The sequence below is a fragment of the Dendronephthya gigantea genome, unplaced genomic scaffold, assembly GCF_004324835.1.
Source record: "Dendronephthya gigantea isolate DGI-Jeju-01 unplaced genomic scaffold, DenGig_1.0 000004F, whole genome shotgun sequence".
Classification (NCBI taxonomy): Eukaryota; Metazoa; Cnidaria; class Anthozoa; order Malacalcyonacea; family Nephtheidae; genus Dendronephthya; species Dendronephthya gigantea.
Window position 1 is genome coordinate 724,222 of NW_021163014.1, and position 26,740 is coordinate 750,961.

At 36.8% G+C, this 26,740-nt stretch overlaps 1 protein-coding gene across 1 annotated transcript; it reads left to right on the top strand.

Moving 5' to 3' along the window:
* The first annotated feature begins 5,331 nt into the window (after positions 1–5,331).
* LOC114544411 (low-density lipoprotein receptor-related protein 4-like) lies at positions 5,332–26,187 on the top strand. Its single transcript, XM_028563064.1, has 4 exons — positions 5,332–5,412; positions 10,224–10,604; positions 20,164–20,542; positions 25,743–26,187. The coding sequence occupies exons 2-4, from the start codon at positions 10,259–10,261 to the stop codon at positions 26,185–26,187; spliced, it is 1,170 nt and encodes a 389-aa protein (XP_028418865.1). The 5' UTR covers positions 5,332–5,412; positions 10,224–10,258.
* Positions 26,188–26,740: the final 553 nt, after the last annotated feature.

The following is a 26,740-nucleotide window of genomic DNA, read 5'->3' on the forward strand; positions in this document are numbered from 1 at the left end:
CATTGAGTAGGCCATTATCTATGTTGATTGACCATTTGTCCGTTGCTTCTAATAAGGCAGTTAATGTACTGTGCAATGATCGAAAACCGGATTGAATTTTGGATATCAAATTATTAGCATTTAAATACTCATATAGCTGATCAAAAATCAGTTTTTCAAAAATCTTAGCAACACATGAAATTACGGATATTGGTCGATAGTTGTCCATATCATCTTTTCTACCTTTCTTAAAAATCGGCGTAACTCTTGCTAACTTCCATTCCGTTGGGAATATGCCAGTAGTTATAATCTTATCAAATATTAGAGTTAATGATGGGGCAACGATTTCAGCTGCAAGTTTTAAAAGTTTGCAGGGTATTTTATCCAGACCTGATGCTTTCTTTTCGTTAATCGTTCTTAATTTACTACAAACTGTATTTATTGTGGGGGGTCAATGAGAATGTGGTTTCAGTTGGCTCAATATAAACCTCCGGTTCCACAGCAGATGGTGGTATATCAGATGCTAAATTCTCACCTACTTTTGCAAAGTGAGAATTAAACATTTCGGCTATGTCCTTAGGCGCATTTATTGTTTCTTCGCCAATTGTAATATTAGATATGGTCTTATGACTAGAATTATTACGAGAGCTTAATTCATTAATAAGTTTCCAAGTTGACTTTGGATTGTTCTGGTTGGTCTCAAGGTTATCAGTAAAGTATTGACTTTTCACTTTTTTAATTTCATTATTCGTAGAGTTCCTTAATGATTTATATTGTTGCCAAATCAATGTGTCTCCAGTCATTTTTGCTTTCTTTTTCAAAAAATCTCTCTGGCGCATTTTTTGTTTTAATTGATTAGTTATCCAAGGGGATTTCTTTTTCCCAATTCTTTTTTATCTGAGTGGAGCATGTTTATCAATGCAATTAAGTAACATCCACTTTCCATCTTACCCACATTTCATTAGGTTCATTGCACAAATTTAATTCTAACCATTGCTGTTGTTTTAAATCTCCTATAAAGTTTCCTCTATGAAAATTTTTCATACTCCTTATTTCAACTAATCGCGCTTCCGCTTTCTTATAATGAACCTTATGTGTCATATAAACTAAAACATGATCACTTATGGAAAGATCAATTATACCTGAGTTTATGATCTTTGTTGGGGCATTTGTAACGCAAAGATCAATTAGCGTTGAGGAATATGGTGTAGTTCTAGTGGGTTCTTTAATTAGTTGTGTGAGGCCAAAAATTTCAAATATATCATTTAATTTATTAGCATTGGCTGATGTTGCTCCCGGCATAAGGTCCACATTTATGTCACCTAATAGAAAGTAGTCATGATTCGTCAAATCTACCTTCTGTATTATTTTCTCAAAATAATCAAAGTAATACGTTGGCAGATCTGGAGGTCGATACCAAGTGCTAATTAAAAGAGATTTAGACCGAGGCTTAGTTATTTCAACTGTTAAATATTCTAAATCGTCAGAGCTTAAATCATCGCAAATTTTGTAATTAAGGTTGCATCTTACATAGAAACAAACACCACCCCCATGTCTCCCATTTGTTCTCCTATCTTTCCTTACTATTTCATAGCCGGGTATATGGACTTCGTTATCTCCAATTAAAGAATCAAGCTTTGTTTCGTTAATTGAGATAACATCAATATCAGATTCTTTCATAAATATTCGAAATTCATCAATATGCGCAAAAAGGCTATTAATATTTAGTGAGGCCATAACTAGACCTTTGCCAAATGGTTTATAATTAATATTAGTACACTTACGATTTACACTCGGTAGCACCGATTCAGACTCCCGCACAGCAGATTGGTCGTCCACACTACCTATTATTGACGTGTTCGCCAGATCATTGTTATTTGTGGCATAAGTACTCTTTTCCGCGTTATATAACGATTTGTCTAACGATGAATTCTTTTCCTTGGCGTCTGTGGTATGATCATCCTCAGAAGCTCCCCAGATGATGAAGTTCCTTCGGAAAATCCTCAACAGTTGGATGTGAAAGTCGCCGAAGAAATTTGATAAAATGGACAGCCAGGAGCGCTGATCCCTTTGTATTAAGGTGTAACTTAGAGCCATTGAGGCAGGATTCGTCTATGTTCTTATTTGCGATGAATGTATATCCTTTTTTCTTGCATAGATTGTATAGTAATTTATTGGTTTCATGAATCTTTGTTGCTACGTCAATATCTCCTCTCGATATTAGGCCAGATATTGCGATTCTGGCATCTTTAAACTTGTTTTGTACTGTAGAGCTTAGATGCTTAATATTGTCGCAGCATTCTTTACTCGAGTTCTGTATTAAGTTATTCGTTCCAGCGTGTATGATAACATCTGTGGGAGAGGAATGCACATGAGCTTTTTGGAATTCATTTGCTATTTCCTCAGCTCTTTTCCCAGGGTATATTAACTTTCGAACTGAGCTTTTTGATATCTTGTGAGGATTAATATCCTTGATCATTGAATCTCCAATTAGTAGGATGTTTCGCTTGGATTTTGTGCCTTTATGAGTTGTGTTAGTGTTCTCATTCCGATGACCAGTTTCCAAGGTTTTGTCTAAAGATACTTTGCTCACAGAATCATTGGCATCGTCTTCTTGATCACTGATGCTGAGGACTTCGTACCGATTCTTTGACTCAAAAACGCTTTCAGATGTATCTTTACTAGAGCTCTTTACTTTGGTATAATCCCGTTTCTGTGTTTTGCTTCCATCATTGAGGTCTTCTTGTAGGGATCTTGCAGCTGCTCTTAAACTATCGTTCTCAGTTTCCAGTTCTTTAATTCTCTCCCTCTCCGCCGGTAGAACTTTTTCACGTTGGACCAGCTTCAGTGAGGTCATCAGACTCGATTTCTCTTCCTGGAGGTCCAGTACTTTAGCTCTAGCTTCGGACAGAGATTGGAACAAGTTCCTATTTTTCTCTTTTAGCTCGTTATTTTCCCGGTTAAGTTGCAGTTTTTCCTTCCTTAACTCGTTAACAACGTCCTCTAAGACCAGGATAGCATATGCTTTGTTCTCTTTAGTTTCTTTAATTGTTGAAATTTCATCAGCAAGAGCCTCTAGTTTTTGAGTAACACTCTGGGTATATTTCTCTAGCTTAGATTCAATTTCGTAAAGTTCTTTTGGGTTTTTGTTGAAGTTTGTACTATTTAAATTACTTGTGTAGTTTTCATCATTTAGCTGTATTTTATCAGTGTTCAGGTTACAGTCTCGTGAGTTTGTATGCAAATTACTGTCTGTTGACTCCGAGATGAAATGCAAATTCCCGATCTTTAAGCTTTGATGTTTTGCAATGGCTTCGCCGCCTGTTTGTGATTCGAGTAATTCGCTATCGCTTTCCACAGTCTCTCTCGTTTCGGTCAAGGGTTCACCGTCCGCTATGTGCTCAGATGCTGCCTTATTAGTTAGATATATGTCTTTGACTAGGTCTTTGATTTTCAGAGAGGCTTCGCCTTCGAATGACAATACTAACGATTTCTTCGAGTATTTTATTGTTATTTCATCGCTGCTAAAGAGCTTAGTTGATCCACCAGGTGATGTCCAGTTGCCTCCTAAACCCAAGCGCAGCTCGGTAAAAGCTTTCAGATCTTCGAAGGAGCCATTCCATTTGATTTTTGATCCCTCGACTACGAGTTGATTGTTGATAGTCGGTTGAGTCGAAGATTCGCTTTGATTTATACTCGCCATGGTGTAGGCAAATTAAAACCGTAATATGTACTAAGCCAATTGTAGTTAGAAATTTTTTAACAGCAGCAATTACTTGGCGAATTCACAATATTTTCAGCGGAGCCCAAAGTACACGTCTACACCACTGAACTGTATAACATGGAAGAATATTATAGTCGATTTATAATGATTATTGTAGTATAGCCTCAATATATATTACCAATGATAACCCGTTGTGGGTTTTCATTACCACTGCGTACGTTCGATTACTGCATCTGGAATATAAGCCTATTGACTAGAAATACATGCATGCAGCAACCCCTCGTTATTTCAAACCAAGTACACAATTTCCTGAGTTAACCTGACCTAAACTGACACAAAACTCAAATCAGTCTTAAAGTTTCCATCATTCAATACAAAAATAATCACAAAGCTAGTGTAAACATTGCCCGTTCAATTTTGCTGCATTATACCATGCCAGCAATTAAGTAACGGTTTAAAATCGAAGTTTCAAACGATTAAGACAGTACAAAATCTTCACAGACAAAGAAAAAACTTCAAATGCAGTTATTTTATTCTGTAATTGCAGTCAACGCCGGCGGCTAAAAGTTTCAGTATACTTTATAAATATAGTGTGTATTTTTGATACCAAAATTCAAATTACACTTTCAAAAACACTTTTTGAAGTTAAAGCAAAGGTGTAATAGCCCTTCACAGGTTTATGCGTTTGCAGAAAAAGCTGAAAATTTAACAAATGAACGGCATACAAAGCTGAAAAGTATACAAATACGGCTCATTCTTACCGCGAAACAAGTACAAGATAAACAAAGTAAACACGTCCCCTTTGTCTTTGAAAACATTTATAAGCTTGCAGATTATGAATTATTCCTCTTACACGGCTTTGTTTTGACTGTATCCACGTTCATCTTTGCTATCTGTCATGCTTCATATATCTTGTTTCTTCTCGTTTTACTTTCTTTGCACAAAGTTTATGAAACGCTTTTACAAAAATGTTTACGAAATGACAGTTAAATTGCTGACGTTCTCATTGAATTACAAACTTTCTGACTTAGCCAATCAGAGCGTTCGTTGATTACCAGTCTACACTCGTTCGCATTTCACGCATGCGCACAAGTACCATGACCATTGAACGTCCACGATCCACGACATAGAATTTGAGCAACTTTGGATTCCGTTATGTTCTGTCACAATACCCGGGTGTAATAAATCTCCCAGCGGAATTAGTACCCTCGCACGGCGCTTCGCGCCGGCTCGGGGATTAAAGAAAATGAGGCGCCGCTTTATTGTTATTACGACAGGTGAAAACTGCTCGTAAGCTTCTTTTCAAACTTGTTGTTAATATCTTTAATTTCTAATTCTTGTTTTGCTCTTATTACTAACCTGAATCACTTTGACGATAAGTTTGTGCTTTATGTTGCTTTACATGTAGTAGTACGGAAAAGCATTGGTGCTTGCGTGCTGGCGGTTAAAACGTTTGAAATTTTGTTTCTTTATAGTTTAAGTGTTTTCCCGAAAAAAAGTTTTTAAAAATCTTTATTACAATTATTAAAGCGCTTTTACTCTTGAGAACGTGTCTAATTAAGCGGAGTTAATGAAATATAACTGCACGTATACCTTCAGTATTCCAGTATACGCCTTTTGAATATACATCCATAACAGACATCGAAATTTGAGAGACGAAGGAAAACTGTATATAATTATCACAGAAAGCAACACCATAGCCAGCTGAGGTAGGATATTTTTAAAATTTTCGTAAGCTAACTGTTTAAGTTTTTTTAAAACGAAAGGAAATGCTATTTTTGAATAGCTAACGAATTGAATTTTTATTTTTACTGTGCTATAAGTCAATTTAGTCCATGCATGAATGTATATTTATGTATATATGAATGTATATACATAGTTGTTGTTCCATTGCGTTTCTAAGCCATAGAAATGTGTATTTTACGTATCAAATATATTGTTTTAAGGATACTTTAGAAAACAGCATAAAATCGTCAGGGGCTTCGTTTGTTTGTTTAATATATACATTCCGTATAATCTTGCATGCACCCGTTGAGCCGTATTTCGTGGTGATATTCAAAAAGTTTTATCAGGAAAATTAAAAGTATATCATCCAACAACGCAGGAAATGTTACCCTACATGTTAACCTGTATGTATTGTATTCGCCTTTCCAAATAAAAACAATATGCCTGCATTTGGATCGTATATATATTAACTAGAAAAGCCTGAAACTTTCAGGCTATAAATTATATAGATAAGTAGTTTCAAAACGGTTGAACTTTTGAAAAACGCTCTCAATATTGTAGCTTTCCATTCAAACGAATGCATCGCATTTAGGCTAACATACTGATAATAATTTAATATTTCGTATTGCTCGATAGAGCAATATCGTATTGCTTGTTTTGCATGGATGATATTTAATATATTTACAGTATTGCCTGAAGAACCGCGACAATTTTTGGGGATAGTGGAACTCATGAAAGTAATGCTATAACGCAATGACTACATAAGACTTAACTATAGCTTGACAGGTGTGTTGAACTGAAGGGAGTAATACAATGCTTAAACGGATAGGGATTAGTCGGCAAAGAAAGCTCTTTGAAATAATACGCTTTGAAATAGCTTGTCAATATTTAAACAAACGGTTTTGATTTAGCCTAACAAAAACCGCGGTTAACCTTTGTCAAGATTCGGTCTAATCGCGGTTTAACATAGGTCAGACCGAGGTCGAACCGTGGTAAGACGGAGGTTAAACCACGGACTAACTCGGTCTGACAGAGATTACTTAAGAGTTTTTCGATTTGGCGACTGTGTTGTCATTCTCAGCTGTTCATAGCATTTTGTTCGCAAGCGAACGGCAACTGCGAAGGTATTTTTTCCCTGCGGTCGTCAGCGGTTTCTATCGGTCGAACGCAACCGAACCGCAGCCGCAGTGTTATAGTTTATTTCTGGACAACACCATAAGTCTATAACTGTACTAAAAAACACATCAATCTTTTATCGAAATCAATGAAATTTAAACGAGATACTTCAGGAAACCAAACAGAGCATTTGAACACCAGGTATATTCTGACTTAGAGGAGTTAGTTGTCATTAAGCCGCTTTCCTAAGTCCTAACAGTAAATGCGCTTGAATAATATCACAAGTATTTTGTTTTAGTAACAATTAAGCTTTAGGCGAAATAAATTAAGCAGAAATGTTGTAAATCCAAACTGCTCATGTCATGCAGCTGCCTCTGTAGCTCAGTGGCAAGAGCATTGCACCTGCATCGCAAAAGCGTATACATATAAGTTGGATTCCTGCCGGACGACCTATAGTTGACTCATTTTTCCATCAACTGTTCCTGGCTTGAATTTGAAGTGTGTATAACTTCAATTACTCGAATTAAGACCCTTTAAAAGAAATATTCTTCATTTCAAAATATAGTGCATTAAAGTTCTATATATATATAAAATATATATATATATATATATATATATATATATATATATATATTTTATATATACAGAACCGCGCTGATTTTTTCTTATACCAAAGGTGACATACTCATGATCAAAAAAAGGGATTTCCTTTTCAAGGGATTTAAATTAAACGACAGTGTTTGGGTTTCACAAATCCCAGGTATCCTTGAAGAACATTCTACAAACAAGTTCAAAACGCAATTTCCTCTAACTCACTAGCGGGGAGTTACTTGACATTAAGCCCATACTTATAGCTGACCCGCTTTCTTGAGAAAAAATATGCTTGAATAATCTCACAAATATTTTGTTTTTGTAAAACGCTTCATCCGAAAAATTGAGACGAAATGTTGAATATCCAAATTGCAGGGATTTAGCGATAGAAATATTCTTCATCTCAAAATATAGTGCATTTAGAAATATTGCGCGAATCTTTTTTACCAAGGGTGACATATTCATGATCAGAAAAATTGCCTGGTATTTAAATTAAACGACAGTGTTGACCAAAGGTTTCACAGATCCCAGATATCCTTATTGAACATTACAAACAAGTCCAAAACACAATTTCCTCTCCCTCATGACCAGCTGGCGTCAGAGATGTGCGTGGAGCTATTTGAAATTAGGCCTATACTTAAGGCCCTGCATGTTACACGGTGCAATTTTTCTTGCAACTTGCAATGCAATTCTACGTTTGATAGATATATCGATATAGTCTAATTCTTTCTGAAGGTTAGGCATGATGCTCGGAAAGCTTTCCCTTCCGCGAAGTGCTCATCAGAACCACTGTTTATAAGGCTTTCTTGCATTTCTTCGAAAGCTCTATTACTTCTTTGCTGTGCTTCTTCTATAGGCGGCATCCATGGATCCGTTTTTTCTTCAGATTCTGATTCAGTCGTCGTCGAACTTTCGGACTGCTGACTGAGAGTGGTCAAGACATCGTCTAGGAAATCTCCACCTTCGCTGTCAGAGTCTGTTTGAGACATGTTTCTTTCTTGCTCTCGTAGTGGACAGTATTCCTGTTTCTTGTTTGCGCTGATTGTATAGCTGCGGCTAAAATGCCTTCCGCAAAATTGGCAGCTCATTCCCTTTGGACGGGCAGTGTAGAAATGCCTGGTTATTGAGCAGCAATGCAGTTTTATGAGCAGATGAGCATCTGTTCATGAGCAGTTATGAGCATGTGCCCATCTGCTCAACTGTACTTTTTCGTAGTGCAGTACATGCACACAAACTAAAACGTTAACCATTCCTTATGTACTTTCTTCGTTTTCCACGGGGGAGAGGTTCTTCGTTTACGACTAGACTGCACATGCTTTAATTTTTCAGTGCTTAAGTAAACATTAAAGTTTCTCTCCATCTCTTCTTGGCGCTTCAATAAATTTTCCAGACACTCCTCCAGATTGGATTCCTTTGGTTCATTACTCTGTCGAGGTACACATATTTCTATCTTACTCCATTTCTTGCGTTCCTCGTTTCGTGTGTCAGGCATTTTATTAGGCCCGTTTGGGCCCTTATATGGCACTATTAGGCCCGATGGCCCGATTGCTGATTGGGCGTCCTTAACCCGCGAATATGATAAATATTCCATTAAACATCTACGGGAGCTAGCAAGTAAAGAAAGTACATCATGCGTTTGATAAAATTGGTATATTTTTTATAGAATAGGGATAATAAAACGCATTAATATTACACTTTTTGTTAACGTAACGTATGCCAGAAAAAAGTGCTCTTAAAAACAAAGAAGCAGGAAGTCGCCGCTGAAATTAGAATGAAAAAGCAAGGAGCAGTTACCACAACTTATTTCGATTAACCAAAACTAAGATTGATTTAATTAGGATTGGATTAGGTTCATGAAAATTTAAACTGACACCACTGAAGTCATTAGTGAGTTATATGTTGAAAATTAATTATGTCGGCGATGCAATTTTCCGTTTCGTAAACCGCCAGTGTCACCACTGACAATCAGTGTCACCACTATTAGCGTACGTCACATCCGGTGAATACGAAACAGAATATTAATAACAAAGGCTCGCGCGCTTTTAGCATGTTTGTGAACATGGCGGATGAGTTCCTTGAAGTTAAAAGCCTCCAAATTCTCAGTCGAATGATTATGTTCTCATTCAACGCTTATGAAACACTTACCAAATACATCTATTTTCATAGCCAGCTGAAAGGGGCAATTTGTGTTCTTGACTCTGGCTGTTGGGTTGCTCTGCAGCCTTCGTTGGGGGTCTTTTTGTGGGCTGATAATCCGCATGTTGTGATGGCAACGATAGTAGTTCTGCAACTTGTATGGTTTGCTTGGTTTCTTTTTAGCTTTAACTTTTAAAGTAACACTGTTGATCTCCTGAAATTCCAAAATCCATTCTTCGAAATCATTGGCTGATACATTCCGTGTGGAAACATATAATTTGAATTTATTACCTTCAGATGCATGGAAACTTTCTACCGAGTATTCGCCGCATTCTGGTAACCTTTTCATCGCTTTCACTCTCTTCCTGATTTTTTCCTGATCTTTCGATAGCGACTTAGACAAAGTTTGACGGTCAATATCATTGATAACCGTGTTAAAAAGTTCTTCAAAATCATTTACCACCGCCATTTTAAAACATACACATTCAGAGATTGTCAGCATAGCAGATTACACTTACGTAGTTACTCATCGGATGTGACGTACGCTAATAGTGGTGACACTGATTGTCACTGGTGACACTGGCGGTTTACGAAACGGAAAATTGCGTCGGCGACCATAGACTATCGAAGGAAAGCCCTTCGATCGTCTCTGCTGAGACATACCAAACTCATATAATTATAATGATGAAGATATCCATTCAGAAAATACAGAATGGATTTAATAGGGACTAACTGGTAACACTTCAAAGCAATCACATACGCATAACAATGGATTGCCAATTATGACGCCGATTTGCGCTGTTCTGTCGCAGGTTCAAGTTGCCGGTTATTTAGTTTTTTGGAGAAGAAATCTGATTACTACAGGGATATCGCGTATAATAGTTCTGCAGAGTCTCAGCTGTCATTAATTTTGTTCACAATAAAATTGCATATTTAATATATTTCTCTTCAGATAATCTGTGTACTTTACTGGGAGAATAAACAGAAATGAATAAGATGGCTTTCGTTTCAACCAAAATGTTGTTCGCTTTAAAGATCTTGATATATTTTGGTGGAAATCTGATTAATTGCAATGAAGATATTCCTATTTGTGACAAGCAATTGAAGAAACTGAAAGAAGACGTGAAAAACTGGGAAAAGAGATGTGTGAATGAAAGTCTTAAAAACTTGGATGATATTGAACGATATTTTACTGAAAGTCAACTATATAACTTTGAAACTCAACAATATTTTAATGAACGTCGACGTGAGAATAATTCCCCTGGTTGTACGACAGAAAGAAAATATCTCCAGGAGAGAATGCGTATGCACTCAAAGATGTGCTTCTATGATGGTAAGCAAAAAAATGACTGCCATCAGTCAATCAGTTTTTACCTACCAATTATACATGCAGTCTTGTTTAAAATTAGAACATTTTATAACTTGTCGGACTTTCAGTCACCCCCCCCCGTATATTTTTCATTTTCGGTAACGATTTTGCTTTTTGAATGACTTATCTCATCCAAGCTGCATGTGTGCAGTTAGTATAAAAACCCTATTTGCTTTGTGTACTGCAAACATATGGTATATGATTGATGTGCATGGATGGGTTATAGCTTGGTTGTTTAACATAGCTCACCATTAATAAAACAAACGTTATAGCCTAATGACGTTTAAATGTTTACGCATTCCAGACATTTAATGTATATGGTACTTTTGCTACTTTTTTCTTCATCACCTCTTTTTTAAACTAACCCGAATCAGCTCATTTTCTGTGGGGCAAATTGTTAACCTACATAATTATGTATGGTTCAACGGCATAAAGGTTCCTTGGAATGTTAGAAACTCGAGACAGGTGGAAAGTGGAACAAATTAATGCTATTTCCCATTGCCAGAATCTTTTGCTTCATCACAAGAATTTAGAAATTATTCATTTATCTGATTTATGTTAAAAAATAAACATCAGCGACCTAATACAACGGCAAGTTTACACTACCTTACCAGGGCCGGGACTTACAAGTTCTTACACGGCGCTCGATCCACACCGCGGCTGGGAGTTTAACATTTTAAAATTGTACAAGTGTGTTGGAAATTGTGCCAACGTCATAGGTATAAATTAATACTGCATGAGGATCAATAATAAGTAAGGAATTCGGATAATTAAAGGCAGATTGGAAGTAACGCTCAACTTGAGAGTATTAAATAGGGATTGCGATAGTGAATGTGAATTAGCGTTTTTACTTTACTCTGTAATATTATAGTTAAGGCTGCTTTCCAGTTCTGCGTTTTTCTACGTGCGTGCACGCACGTTTTACGTACGTGGTCTCCGCAAGCGTAAACGCGTGAGTTGATCGGTGTTCAACTTTTACGCGAATGTTCCAGACACGCAAGCCAGTTATCCAATGGAAAGTGATTGTCAGATCACGTGAACGGTGTTTTTTTAGTTTATAAAATATAGAAATAGCTAAATATAATATTAAAAATTGGAAAGTTTCCAGACTTTTGAACTGTTCGAGATGGGAAAATATTCTAATGTGGAAGAAAAACTTATTTCAGAAGTACAAAAGTATCCTGCATTATGGAATACCAAGGATAATAACTACAAAAACAAAACCATTAAGGAAAATGCTTGGCAAGAGGTCGCAGAATGTGTAAATAAAGACAGCGACACCAGCTACACAGGTATTAAAATCTGTCTTTTTTATGTTAGGGAGCTTTGTTGTTGTTATATGATTTACTGTGGAGTGCAAATGTATTAATGCAATATAAAAATTGCATCATGTTTTGCCTGAAATATTGCTTGACAGTCCAGAATCAAGGCAAGCTTTTAAAATTGCACTCAGTAATGAGAATATTCTCTATTTATATAAATCACATACATTTTTAATCCGTATCATGTATATGTATTTGTATCCGTATCATGTAAACAGGTATCATGTATTTTCACTTGGAAATTCTAGGTGCAAGGGTAAAAAATATTTCCAAGGGTTGCCAATAATTGCTCATATCTCTTAAATGGTTTGGAAAGTCCAAGGAAGGGGTAAACTTATTCAACTTACTATATGTATTTCAAGGGGTGCAGTTTCCAAAAGTTGCATGGGATATCCCAAGGGACACCCATGAAAAACCAGGTCTCTGGAAATTCTAGGGGAAAGGTCCTCAACTGTAATTATAAATGCATGCAATATATGTATATATATATATATATATATATATATATATATATATTTTATATATATATATACATATATGTGCCAATTCAATATTATGCAGAGCATTTTGGTTCAATATAACAGCTGACCAGCTTTTACTTTATTAAATCTGTAGTATCCGAATATAAAGATAGAATATGGAAGAATATTCGTGATAATTATGTTCGTGCACTAAGTGGTACTGCAAAGAAAAGTGGTTCGGGGGTAGATGAAGCACCTCAATATCCTTATCTCAATGCCATGTCTTTTCTCAAACCTTATGTAAATATAAGAGCTAAGAATGCAGAGAGTAATTTCCAACTACCAATTGTACAGATCAATGACACATTAAATCAAAACAAGACAAATGAAGATTCATCACAACTTGGATGTGAAAAACAGTTGGAAGTTGAATCTCAGAATACAGATTTGTCTGGTTCTACTCAATCCAAAAAACCCAGCAACATGGTTGTGGAAGATACTACTGTTCAAAAGCCCACTAGAAAACGATCATATGCATCAATGTCTCAACAGCATGTGGATAGAGCCATAGATGTTAAAATTTTGGAATATCTATCTGGTACGAAAAATCCAAAAGAATCAGTTATCACAACACCAATTAGTGCAGAAGATGCCTTTGGTAAGAGTGTATCTGCTCAACTTCGATTATTGGATCCTGAGGCCAAAGCAGTTGCAATGAGTGAAATTCAAAAGGTCTTGTGCCAAGCTCAGATCCCACAGGCTTCAATGATTACTCAATCTCACAATAACAATCCTGTCTTAATAACCCCATCATGGCAAGAAGATGAATAAGTATGAACCAAGCATGTACTGTTAGCAAACACATATATTTAACATAATTAATAATCTGTTTTTAACATATTCTTTGTGTTTTTGTTAATTGTTTACAATTTTGTTATTATACAGTTGATATAAACATTAATTCTTTACATTAATGAAATTTGTTATTTATTGATTCACACAATTAAAATTATATTTTATATTGTAAGCAGTTTTTTTCTTATTCCTCATGTTGACCAAGATTTTGCACATGAGCATATTGCCATGGCACTTCTCCTTCAGCTGATATGAAATAATGTGTGAGCAAATCTTGAACAGCCTTGGCATTACGTGCATAGTTATTACTACCCTGCTTTTGAATTGGTAACAGGCCAGTGTCGTTTTGTGTCAAAGTCCTCCAATCTCCGGGCCTGTTTCTTCCATATCTATACACAATTTTATGATATTTCAATCTTAAGCACTTGCAAGACATGTGTATAATATATTTGCTATTTGCCTGTGATAGATAGATAATCTATATACCTGTCTTCAATGTCAATGAATCCGGCTGGGCAGTATCTCTTAGATTGATTTGGAATGCCAAATTCCTCAATCATCAGGTAATTATGCAGAACAACAGTAGCTTTGGTTATACTGGCAACTTTTCTAGTTGATGCCTGAATTGGTCTCCTCAGCACTCTCCACCTAGCTGCAGCAATGCCAAATGTATTCTCGATGACACGCCGTGCACGAGATAGGCGATAATTAAATATCTTCTTCTCCTCTGATAGAAATTTACCAGGGTGCGGCTTCATCATCCATTTCTTTAGTGGGAAAGCATCATCAGCGACAAATAGATAAGGGCACTGATCCGTAGGTTTCTTGGGTAAGGGACCAGGTACAGGTAAATTTAGATTATTATTTTCAAGAGCTTTTCCAAATTCTGATTCAGCAAAAATGCCCCCATCAGCATTTCGGCCAGAACTACCAATTTCCACCAAGGTAAAGAGGTATCTAGCATCACATACTGCCATCAACACTATGCTATGGGTACCTAATATTTATAAATGAATAGAAATATTAAAGATTAGGGCATATATAGCAATTTGAAAAGATAGTTGGCTTGACAGAAAAAAACACTTAGCCATCATTTGTAGTTCATGTATTTTTATGAAACAAATTATAATTGTAGAGTTCAAATTGGCCCTGCATGTTATCTATTATTTTTAAACCTTTGTAGTTGAAAAACGAAGAACCAGCACGGGCAGGACATTGCATAACCACACGTTTCCCGTCAATTGCACCACAGCACATTGGGAAATTCCATATCTCCCAGAAGTCGGATGCAATCTTCTTCCATTCATTTTCAGTTGATGGTGCTTTCATGTAATTTCTTAACGATTTCCACAAAGCTTCAGAAGTCTCCTCGACAATTCTTGTTACTGTCGTATGCCCAAGACGAAAGCTAAATGCTATGCTTTGCTGCGAGTCGCCTGTTGCCAAGTATCGAAGGGTAACAGCCAAGCGCTCTCCAGGAGATATAGGTTCGCGGGTCAACGAATTTTTAACCAAGTATGGGCCAACGAGACGTAGGGTTTCTTCAAAACGTTTCGGGGTCATTCTGAAATACTGAAAAAATGACTCGTGGTCATTTAGTCGCATTTCCTGAATTAATCGATGATATTCGCCAAGAGTTTTTCGACGTTTCAGTATATCTTTTACCCAGAAACGCTTTTTGTATTTGCTTATTCCTCGTTTCCTTTTACGAAGCCACAACAACAAAACTAACTCCTCGTCGGACGCCATCTTTAAAAATTTTAAATCTCCCGCGAATTTTACGCAACTAAAAACGCTGTGGTGGATATGAAAAATCCGTGCGTTTTTATCCGTACGTTTACGCACGGGAAAAAAACGCAGAACTGGAAAGCAGCCTTTAAACTATAATTGTGATTTTGTTGGTTTAACATAGCCTCTAACGGCATTCCTAATAAGTAAGGGTGTCAGGATATTAAATACAATTTATGACACAATTAATGTGGGATGTTAGAGGCTTGTAGTCTTTGGGTGGGAAGAATTAAGAATACCGTAGATCGGTTTTCCCAGTGTTTCCTAAATATTTACAGGAATTGAGTTAAAATCATCAAATAGAGTCGAAATCTTTAAGGCCCTGTTACACGGTGCAATTTTTCTTGCAACTTGCAATGCAATTCTGCTTCTAAGAGATGTAAATTAGTGAAGAGTCTTTAAAAAGAAAAGTACACGAAGTGTAATAAACTTAAAAGTTTCGTCGTTCCCAAATATACATCTCTCAAAAGTAGAATTGCATTGCAAGCTGCAAGAAAAATTGCACCGTGTAATAGGGCCTTTATCGTCGAGAAGATGACAAAATTATGTTTTGTATTCGATGGATCAGCCAAGCCAGATAATACTAATTTTCCTCTATATATTAAGGAATAATGAATATTTAGATGCTGACCTCGTGCATTAGTTTGACGTTGTGGTAATTAATTTCGTAGATAATATGACTGCGACCTCGTAAGTTTCACTTAAGACTTATCGAAGGCTCATATAATTGTCGTGGTTTGATCGTGAAATTTCAACCTTTTCGCTTCCACTCTGCATGGTCTCACTTTTAGCTGGACCAGGCATCAGTTATCGGTGTTTTTACAGTATCACCAAACAACAAACATCAAGAATAAGTGTCCGACGTCTTATCCTTAATAGGTCGCCACGAGAACATACCAAAGGCGATTATAAAGTAAGTTTTGTTCCAAAAGGTTATTTAATTTTACAACCTCGAGAACCCGGTTAAAAGAATTCTTAGGAAACATTTCGTATGCAAGCCTACTGCATAAATTATTGCAAGATAAATTTTTCCTTATACTTTATAAATATCTTACATTTAAAACAAAATGTGTTTTCGAAGCATAAGTTGTAGCAACTCTACCATTTTGGGCCCGCAGAAGGCGGGAGTATCCTACTAAATGCGTTTTCCTGTGTATTGGGATTTTTTGTCGCTTTTTAAGAAAAAATATGCGACAAAGGCCCGAATTAGATCGAAACCAATCTGCCGTCCTCCATATATGTCTCGTCGGATATGGAGCTAGGAATTAGAAAATTAATTTTGATCCGCACTGTCCAGGACATGTCCTATGGCGCTGGCGCCTCAAGTAAAGAACAATCGCTCTCAAACACAAGACCTGCTTTTTTGCCAGTTCACAATACAGTATGTTAAGCCAAGGAGTCAGCAATTCGAAGATTTGCATGTCGAATGTGTTTACCAATTGGGCAAAAATATTTCGTTATAATTATCACAGCAAAATTTTTGACAGCTTGTCGTGAAAATACTATAGGATATTAATTAAAGTCAACGTAGGTGGTAACATAATTTTTTTTTCTTCCCATGCATTTCGTTTAAGGTGTAAGATATTCGTTGCTAATTCCTTTTTACCACTTCTTCTTGATTTTTTGTGATTTTTGAAGTGTTGTAACTACATTCACTGGTTTGGCATATGCTGCATGTTCCGTGAAAATGCATATGCTCTGATTGATTTAAGCCCGAAGTGCTTCCCTGCATGGAAAGGCTACAGTCCCTCATTTCAAAATAATGGCCATGGTGCATAATTGAAACGCAAGATTAGACGAGCAGAACCGCAGTAGCTATAAGACATTACAACTTCCCATTGCCAGAAAAATTAATAAGAATCATGCTACATACTATACAATCAGGGCATCATTAACATCAGTCGCGGGGATTGCGAAGCTTGGTAATGCGCCTATACTTACCCGTGTTGATCGTTAGGTGCAGACGTCGGGCACGACTATACGTGAATCGGGTTACTTGTATCCAGGTCTGTGTAACATTTGTATACCGAGCAAAGACCTGAACATCGAACGATTGCGCCTTATCACTCCGCACCAAGTTCGGCGGAAGGTAAAGCAAAATAAAATAAACAGACCAGAAAATTTTTCACAGGTTCAATCAGATGCTTTCTCAGATCCAGGACGTGCATGCCGCCATGTCCCCGATAACTCGTTGGTGCGTGCGCGCCCCTTCTTGCTCGCAATATGTTAACTTTGGTTACATGTAACCTTATTAAAAACACAATCCACCCTGTTAGGCTAGAAATTTGACGAGCCACATTGCTTGAAGCGGGAGTTGCTCATTCACTGGCCCAGTGGACGTAGTGGATCTGGGTTTCTAATTAGATGAGTGAAGAACACAATAGCTCAATAAATATTAGAAGTTTTTCCATTTATTTTAGAACTATTGACTGCAACCATCTGGAATAAATTGCTCAAATATAAAAAATATATTTGCTTCACGTGAAACATATCGCTATGAAAATTTTAAAAAAATAAAAATTTATCACAATTATAGCAAAAGCCACTGAAGCAAGTTTATACATATTGTGCATTTGGTGTTTGAAGAAGTTTTTTTTCCAGACATTTACATTGCCATTGGTGGTGCATACCAAAATGACTTCGGATGAATTTTTGGTTAATTTAAAAAAAAAGTTGGCTTTGGTCTTTTGTCGTTTTGACAATTAGTAATCGCGAATTTTCCCCGTATTTTTCGAATTTATGGCTCTTAGTTGTCACATTAACTGCTTTCAAACATCAGCAAATAGTTTTTGTTTTATTAAATGGCTTCGTTTCCAGCTACTAAACTATATACATAGCGCCCGTTAACGTTCTAACGGATCCTAAGGCTCACATCAGTACAATAACACACCAGCTCTTACACTATATTTTTTGCCCGCTGCCGATCGGTAGGGATGGAGACGGTATCCGAGCGAAACGATCGGGCTAGGGGTGAAACGGTGTTTCTTTTGAGATTGCTGTTTTCGGCGCAGATAATAACTCTACGAACCATGCTATTTTTAACGGTACCTCCTCCATCCCGTGGTCAACTGTCACACGTGAGTCACTGAAGTGAAACCGTGGGAGAAACGATACGAACGTCAAAGTACACACACACACACGAAAAAAAAGAAAAAATACCTGTAAATGTGGCGATCATTAATTAATCTACCTTTACCCCAAACACCAATTCAACGACCAAAACGGGTGTGAAAAGAACTGTGCTTAATCCTGCATGTGAAACATAAAACTAACAAAAAACCCCAGCGAGATTAATAAGACGCTTCTCCCGTAGAGTTCACAAAATCGCGTGAAGTCCTTAGGGAAAGGGAAGGGATGGGTCACGCAAGCAGCTAACAACTCGATCAGGCAACTGGGCTCATATTTATACTCACCGGGGGGGGGGCAAGTAACCGACCGGACCAGCGTCCTAAGACCCGAGACACTACGATACGAAGACCCGTATAAAATTAACTTCCTTTATTATTATTTAATAATAAATACATGTAACACAGCTTCAAAGATGGTGGCCAAGTTATTCAACCAAACTCTTTTAATATTTCGCTGGGAAATTCATTTTCTGTACGGCAGTCCTTATCGTTTATGGTGATGCCATTGGTATGGTGAGGATATTTTTGAGATGATAATTATTAAGCACCAACAGAAGTAAATGGCTTATACTGCATAAACAGTTTATAGCAAATGTAAAATAATAGATGAAGCAAAGCTTGTACTTAATGACTCTGTAGTAGCCTGAGTGCTTTACGGAAATCGCTGAACAACTGGTTTAATTCCTGATGTGTATGATGTGTACTTTCATGTAATAGTCTTTTAAACTGGCGTTTAGACCGTAAATCAACAAAATTTCTTCTCGCTCAATATTTGCTTGTTCATGATTTGGTCAGGATATGGAGGTTGAAATATTGGAGTTATATCTCTCGATCTGACCACGTATTCTTCGCAGTTCGGCCTCTGCAAAGTGTCCGACTGTCCGTGGTGCCGGTGGTGGCTGGAACCTGCATTATTATACATCACAACTACATCTTCTTGTGCCAACACAGGATTTCCGTAAACTTCATCAACAATTTGCATGCTTTCGTGGAAATATTAAAACATTTCAAGACCATTTGATGCTCCTTATAGCAGATTGAAGTGAGTTCTGCCAAATCTGCTCTGCAGTAAATTGTGCATGTAGTTACAGTCGAACGCGTAACGTTAAACTTCCACGGCTCTCCTTTCCCTTTCAGCGTGTCCATAGACGCCATTGCCCGTTGTTGTTTTACAAGAACATTCGTCAAAAAAATGAACTCTTGATGGATGAATTTGGCTCATGAAAATTCCGTGATGCAATAATTTCAATTGATTTTTTTCTGTTAAAGATTCTTGTGGCACCACTTTTAATTTTTTATGAGTGAAATTAAAATCTTTTCCAAGCACATCGCTTATTGTCGATTTCGACAGCAAATTCTCCAAGATACAAATACCATCATTGACAAGTGCCACTTGAATTTCCAACCGTGTAATACTGGGCTTGGAAATTTTTCGATATTCAATGTATTCTACAACTGGTTGGGAAGCAATATGCCTTTCTTTTCCGCAAATAACTGGGTTAAATAAATTTGCTTACAATATTTGACACTGTTTTCGATGTCACACCAGTACAATTAGCAATAGCCGTAAAAGTCTCTCCGCTTATATAACCAAAAACCCAACATAAGTTTCCAAACAAGTAGGGAAACAACTTTTGTTTTTTGGATAGACATATCATTGAAATAAATTTACTCGATTGTCTCGAATGGACCTATGCCGACCGTTGTAAATTGCCCGCGCCCATTCGTAATTGCTGCGGGCAATTAGCCAATCAACATTGCAATTTTGCTGAGCAATATATTGCAATATTGCTGAGCAATATTGCAATGTTGACGAGAACGTTCGTAACATCTGGTTTAGCTGTAACTTATCCAATCCAGCGAACAATCACAAAAAGCACCACATTTCCGCATTAGTTTTTCCGTTTATAACTATGCAAACTTGTACATTAATATGCAATATTTGACTTCAACTGTAATCTTTTTCCAGGACCTTATCCTGAGCAATATATGTTTTTGGCGAGCGACACTGCGATCTTGGTTGTTGATTTGACGACGCTCGATTCAACAGTCGTAGTAAATGGAAAAGGAAATATATCGAGGCTGGACATTGACATGAAGAATAAGAAAATATATTTTGCGGATAACAGGCAAGATATTCGTCGGGCAAATTATGACGGAACTTATGAAGAAATCGTTGTGACGGATGCTAGGACATGGGGATTAACCATTGATTGGATAGGACGTCGTATATTCTGGGGTGATCCTTGGAAGCAAACCATTGAGGTGGCGACTTTAGACGGTAAAGACAGCAGAAAGCTGATTAAAACTCTCCAGCCTTTTGATCTAGCAATTGACCCCATCGATGGGTGAGTGTTTCATAAATTGGGAAGTAATCGCAACAAGAGCTAACTATTGAGTTCGATTTAAGAAAAATATTATCAGCACAAAGTCAGATTTGTAAGAAAGATTTTTGCGACTTAAGCAACTTTATTTTTTTTTCTTGCGGTCCGAATTCATATTTTAACGTTTCCTGCAATCTGATTGGCTACGCGATCGAGATTTAAAAGCCAACGCTAAAATATGAACTCGGGCCACAAAAAAATCTATTATTTACCAGTTTACCAAAAACGTCCCCAATCTGGTAAATAACATATATATATTTTTCGGATTTTATTTTTTTTTATTTGTTTTGAACACGAATTCGTCCCTCTTGATAATTGTTCAATTTTCATGACTTGTCAGATGCTTTTTCACATTCAGAGCATGCTATATAATTATGTAGATGATAATGTTAATTTGCAGTTTGGTTTACCTTATAACTCTAACAATTGAAGTGCATATTCTGGATAGTAGCAACATTATAGAACACAATATGTTCCACTGATTCATGGTCTGCAGTTTTTCGCTTCAATCGCTTCAACAGACTATGCGTAGCCTATCTTCAAGCAATTATAACATGCGTAATTCTCCCTTGCTTATGGTAGTCGTTGGTCTAAACTGAGGGATGCAAGCTCAGGACATTGATCAAACCAGTGTGACGAGGTCACTGACCTATACTAGATGGACTGAGCGCGCGACCTATTTAATCAGGAGCTGAATGGGACCACCATTGCTCACGTCAAATAGGTCCTTACATAAACTTGCTGACCGAAAATAACTGGCTCGTAATTCGGATTCCGGTGTGAGCGATATTAAAAGTTGATTGAAATATGATATATAAATACTTAGAAATACTTTCAGAAATCGAATATAAATTTAAGTTCGATTTCTGAAATTTATGTTATATTTCACTTCGAGCATTTTCTTCTTCTGGATCCAAAGAACGCGAATAAGTCTGTTATGTTAGCCTTGTTAAACTGACAAGATATTGCAGTCGAAACTGACGAAACATTTGTGCCGTTGATAAATATAAATTCGAGCCGAAAATTAAAAAACAAAACAAATTAACGAAAATTTACTTCTTTTTTTTTTAATACGAAGATGAAAAATGACAATAACTGCAGAGGATATGGCTAAGCTCTTCAAATATCCAGGAGATGCTTATGTCAAGAATAGAAAGAATACATATAACCACAATTCTAACTCTCTCAAGGAAAACTCTGACGATTGACAAACTAAAATATTTCACAGCAAGTAAATATAATTCACAAAGAATTTACAAATAGTCGATATTGGGCACAATAATTTATTGGTTTACGTACTTGTACTGTCCATTTTCATATTTTCATTGATGCGATAAACCTTATAAAATGTTTTTAAAACATTGTATTTCCATCATGAAAAGCATTCCTCGAATATCTGAAGTAATATCTTTCTTTCTTTTGAATTCAAATCGTTAAAAACAAGTTTGCACGAGATACTCACTAAAAACGTTTTTCCAAAATATAAGCCCGCCCACAAACCAAAACAAATATCAGTCTGCGGTAAATTTCATCGACGCGAGGACCTATAATTATGAAGTGAGCAACGGTGGGGACACATGTAGGCCTCGAGCGCTCAACTCAGTCCATCTCATATAGGTCAGTGAATGAGGCTTTGCAAAGCTAACAACAATAACTCATTTTCCCTTTTCGTTCTGGTTGTCTTTTTCTTTGTGGATTGAATGCTTGCCGCTTGTTTATAACCGGTGCAGAAGCGGTTATTCTAGTGTTCATCTCCACGCTCATGCATGACATAAAACCATGGAAAATTACTTTTGTTCGCTCCATTTCTAAAGATTTGCTAGATTTGCTCTCATGAAACATCAAAGAACATTTCCTGTTCGATAATTGACAGTGCATGACTATTTTCCATATCGTTTGGCAGACACACCTCTTTTAGCCTATAATTATCTTCTCTTTACCAAATGTAATAGTTTAGAATCTGGTATCCGCTGAGCGATTTAAACTTGACAATATCTTGCATGATTGTATCTAATACTATACTCGCAGATCCCCGTGGTTTTCCTTCTAAACATGTTCTTAGAAATGTTATATGCTCACGTTTGCAATATTTACACTTGTATTCTGCGAGGTCATTCACACTCATTCTCAATTAGTGGACGATCATTCTGAATGAGTGCAACTCACCACTCAATGAGTGTCCATTCACAGTCACATAGTATAGTACTTGCTACACTCACACTCCAAATATTCAAAGACACCATGCACCAACACTCAAGCGCAACTTGAGTGAAGTGTGAGTAAGAGGTATACGTCCCTTGAGCAACACTCAAATTTACTTAATCATACCAACATGGCAGATAGGTGACTAAATAGGTTAGAATGTTTGAATAATATTGTACCAAACAACATAAATAGACGGAAAATATATCTCTTTCATTATGGGAAATATGACGAGGAGCAATTTCGGAACAGATACCGATTGACTAAGGCAGCATTTCGCGAGTTACTGGAAAGAATCAGGCCAGACATATCTGCACACCACGACAGAGGAAAACCCATCCGGCTGATATGGGACTATTAGTAACGCTACGGTTTTACGCTACGGGAACATTTCAGCTTGAGTGCGGAGACCTCTGTGCAATATCGCAGTTAACGTATATAATTTTATTTATATAACGTAATATTTTTAAAATGGCATATAACATTTCTAGGAACATGTTTAGCAGGAAAACCGCTTGAATTATTTGTTCGGGCACTGGCATTAATTATGACGCATAATGGGAGAATTTTGACTCGATTTACGGGGAACTGCGAGTATTGTATCAGATACAATCATGCAAGATACTGTCAAGTTTAAATCGCTTAGCGGCCACAAAGATACCAGATTTTAAAAATTGTTTCTGGACACGAAGTCATATCCTGCCAAATAAAATAATTATCTTTGGAGGAGAATACTACCGTCCCCCCTAGTAACACAGATATTTGAAAGAAAATATTTTGATTTTCACACTGAGCATTGTAAATTTTGTATGGGTTATTACGCATACAACTGTGCTCTCGATTCATTTAACTATTTCGAGACTCTAATGAATCAAATTTCAAACCTTTGGCTCGGCAACCACAGTGACGTCTTGGTTGCGGGGCCTTCTCAGCATCTTCGTACGCCCATGCGATGTAACGAAATTGCGAAAAACCACCGTGTAAAATAGACTTTGCTCCCGTGTTAATTTTTTCTTGTGAGCATTTAAGTCGCAAAGATATTATCTTTCCAGGGTTTCCACAACTTATTTCCATATCACTGTCCTCATAATCATAAAGGGATAACGATGACTAAAGACACAAAGAACTTTTAAAAATATTACATCATATATCCTATAATCCCAGATCCCTTCTTTCCTCGTAGTTACCAGTTTTTAAAAAAAAAATTCTTTAATTGTGACAACCCTGCATCTTTCTCACCTGGTGCTTTATTTTCACTTCAGGAAGATAATTATATAAATTTGCGAATTATTTTATTTTATCCAATAACCGCCGTAAGCTTTGCCTATTGAATCAATAGCTCCGTCAGTATTTAGTATAGAGTTAAAATTTTTATATTCTCTGCAACTTTCACTGTTCTATATCTCCAGCGTATTTGATTCAATCTCTGTTGACCTACATCGAAACTTCGGTTTCAGATAAAATGTATAATACTTCGTTGACAATAATTTACGCAGTGGCCCGTAACGATGCGCATCATCCGTCTGACAGATCATTTGTCTGAATAATTTATAAAGCAAGACAAACTATCTCGACAAACTATGTAGAAAAATATGTCAAACGAAACCGTTTAAAAATTACACAGGAATTGGGAAATTATTTGTGCGGTAAGAAGAGTGCACAAGAGCCGTTTTATGATTAATTTTTCGTAGTTAATCTCCAGCCCGTATTTATACTACGGAGCTGTTTACATGAGCCCGGTTACCCGTGATTCAACGAAGCGTGAGATGATTTTGAGATATTGAAATGAGCAAATAACATGACCCTGCAGTCGTATAATCACCACAACAATAGCATGTGCTTGTTTGGTGTCATAAAGACTTATTTCAATACCTCAAGGTCCTCTCACGCTTCGTTGAATCTCGGGTAACCGGGCTCTTGTAAACAGCCCCTAATAGACGGGTGATGCATGAAGAGGAGTCAAATTCGTCTAAATAGACAAACTATATATGCAAGTAGTTCCTCTTGTAGGTTGATCCGTCTGTTTGCCCGTGTTTACACACAGATGAACTAGAAACCAAGTTCGTCACTCCTGCTTAGAAAAGCCGCCCCCAAGACACTGTCCTCTTTAATGTCAGGAATCCAAACTTTTTGATAACAAAATATCTAACGATTTAGAGATTTTCCAGCAAACCATTCCGGTAATTGTATTGCTTTATTTCCCTCATATCGTGCCTCATTAAATTTTCAATTTTTATCACCCAGAATTTGCATTGTCCTCCATAACACGCTGCAATGTATTTTTGCGGGATATTTTTTATTTTTTTATGTCTTTCGAGAGCGATAAATTTCATAATATAGGTTTTAAATAATGCTGTGTGATGTCACTGCTTCTACAGTACTGTCTACAAGTAACACCGCGGTTGCGGTTCGGCTGTGGTTAGGTCGCGGTTCGGTTGCGCTTCGGTTAGGATCGACCAATAGAAACCGCCGACGACCGCACGGAAAAAATACGATCGCAGTTGCCGTTGGCTTCCGAACGGAATTTTATGAGCAGCTGAGGACGACAAAACAATAATCAAATCTGAGTTAGGCCAGGGTTAAACCTCCTTCTCACCGCGATTCGACCTCGGTCTGACCTGGGTTCAACAGCAATCAGACCGAGGTTTGACCTAGGTTAACCGCGGTTTTTGTTAGGTTATTTCTGGACAGTACTGTAAGTGCTATTAATTTCTTACAATTGCGGCCATGTCCAAAGGACGTATGAAACTTGTAAGTTTCATAATATACTCAAGTTCAAATAACAATAAGAATGAGGTACAAAGCAGTATTAGGAATGAAAGAGTAGGTCGTAGCTTCCAGCCTAGATCTAACCTAATTGAAATTGCACGCGGGTTAAATTTCGAAGCTGCAAATTGGGAAAATATTATAATTTTATAACAGTTTTAATAATAATTATTTTGTATTGTTGTTCACTGTGTAGATATCTATTTTGGACTCCGTTTTATGGAAGAAAGGTAATCCGAAGACACTTGGCTACCAATAATGACAAACAAATATATGGTTTCAACAGAAGTAGTAAATACAGTCTGGCTCTGGATTACAACAGGAAGCGAGTGTACGCCTACGGCCTATTGGAAACAGCTAATGTCATAATTGGAATGGATTACGATGGCCTTAACAGCAATCCGACAACTAATTATAGTTCACCTGTTTTTAACGATTGGATGTCAGTGGACGTTGTTGGAAATTTTCTTTACTGGAAAGAAAGACTGAGAATTTCACCCATGATCATAAAAATGAATGCCACTAGCAGAAATATATCTCGTTATATTCCGTTACCAAAAGGCTTCGACGTGAGAAAACTTCTCGTCGTAGACAAATATCGACAACGTCAAGGTAAGTTCGTACATTCTGGTAAATGTTAGTGAAAGCTTGACTTCCTGAATTCACTATTTGGTAAGGAAACTACCAAACAGACAGACATTAGAAAAAATGTTGTCTGAGGCAAAGCATCTGGCAGTGCAGTTGTGATTATACAATCGACATATGGCTTGTGATGTTGTTGTTTGCTCTGTTGAACATTACAGAAAAATATACGGAATTGTTTAGGCACCGCGGATTAATTCAATAAGAGCTGTGCCACAAAAATTATTTTCTCTTCTAAAGTCAACTAATCCCAACCATACTCACTAAACTTCGCCACTGGGCTTGTTGATGTTTTCGCAACGTATTCAGTCAAACTTTATTTACTTTCTTCTTCTCAACCGTATGGGCAAGATATAAATGTGTTTGTTTTTTTGTTTAGTTTGTTTATTTATTAATAATAAATTACATTGCAGCCGTAAAAGGACTGAATTACGTAATTTACAGAAATTAGTTCTATACAGGGTGTATAAAAAAAAAGTCTCAATTAAAGTAGTTAAGTAGTTATATTAGTTAAATCTTAATTCATTACCATAGGTTGAAAGTCTGGGTGAT

Bases quoted from the DNA above. Each gene is read 5' to 3' on its own strand.
- LOC114544411 (XM_028563064.1), top strand. From the start codon at position 10,259: ATGAATAAGATGGCTTTCGTTTCAACCAAAATGTTGTTCGCTTTAAAG. The intron at 10,605-20,163 runs GTAAGCAAAAAA...ATCTTTTTCCAG, and splicing joins AAAGATGTGCTTCTATGATG to GACCTTATCCTGAGCAATAT. The intron at 20,543-25,742 runs GTGAGTGTTTCA...TTCACTGTGTAG, and splicing joins GCAATTGACCCCATCGATGG to ATATCTATTTTGGACTCCGT.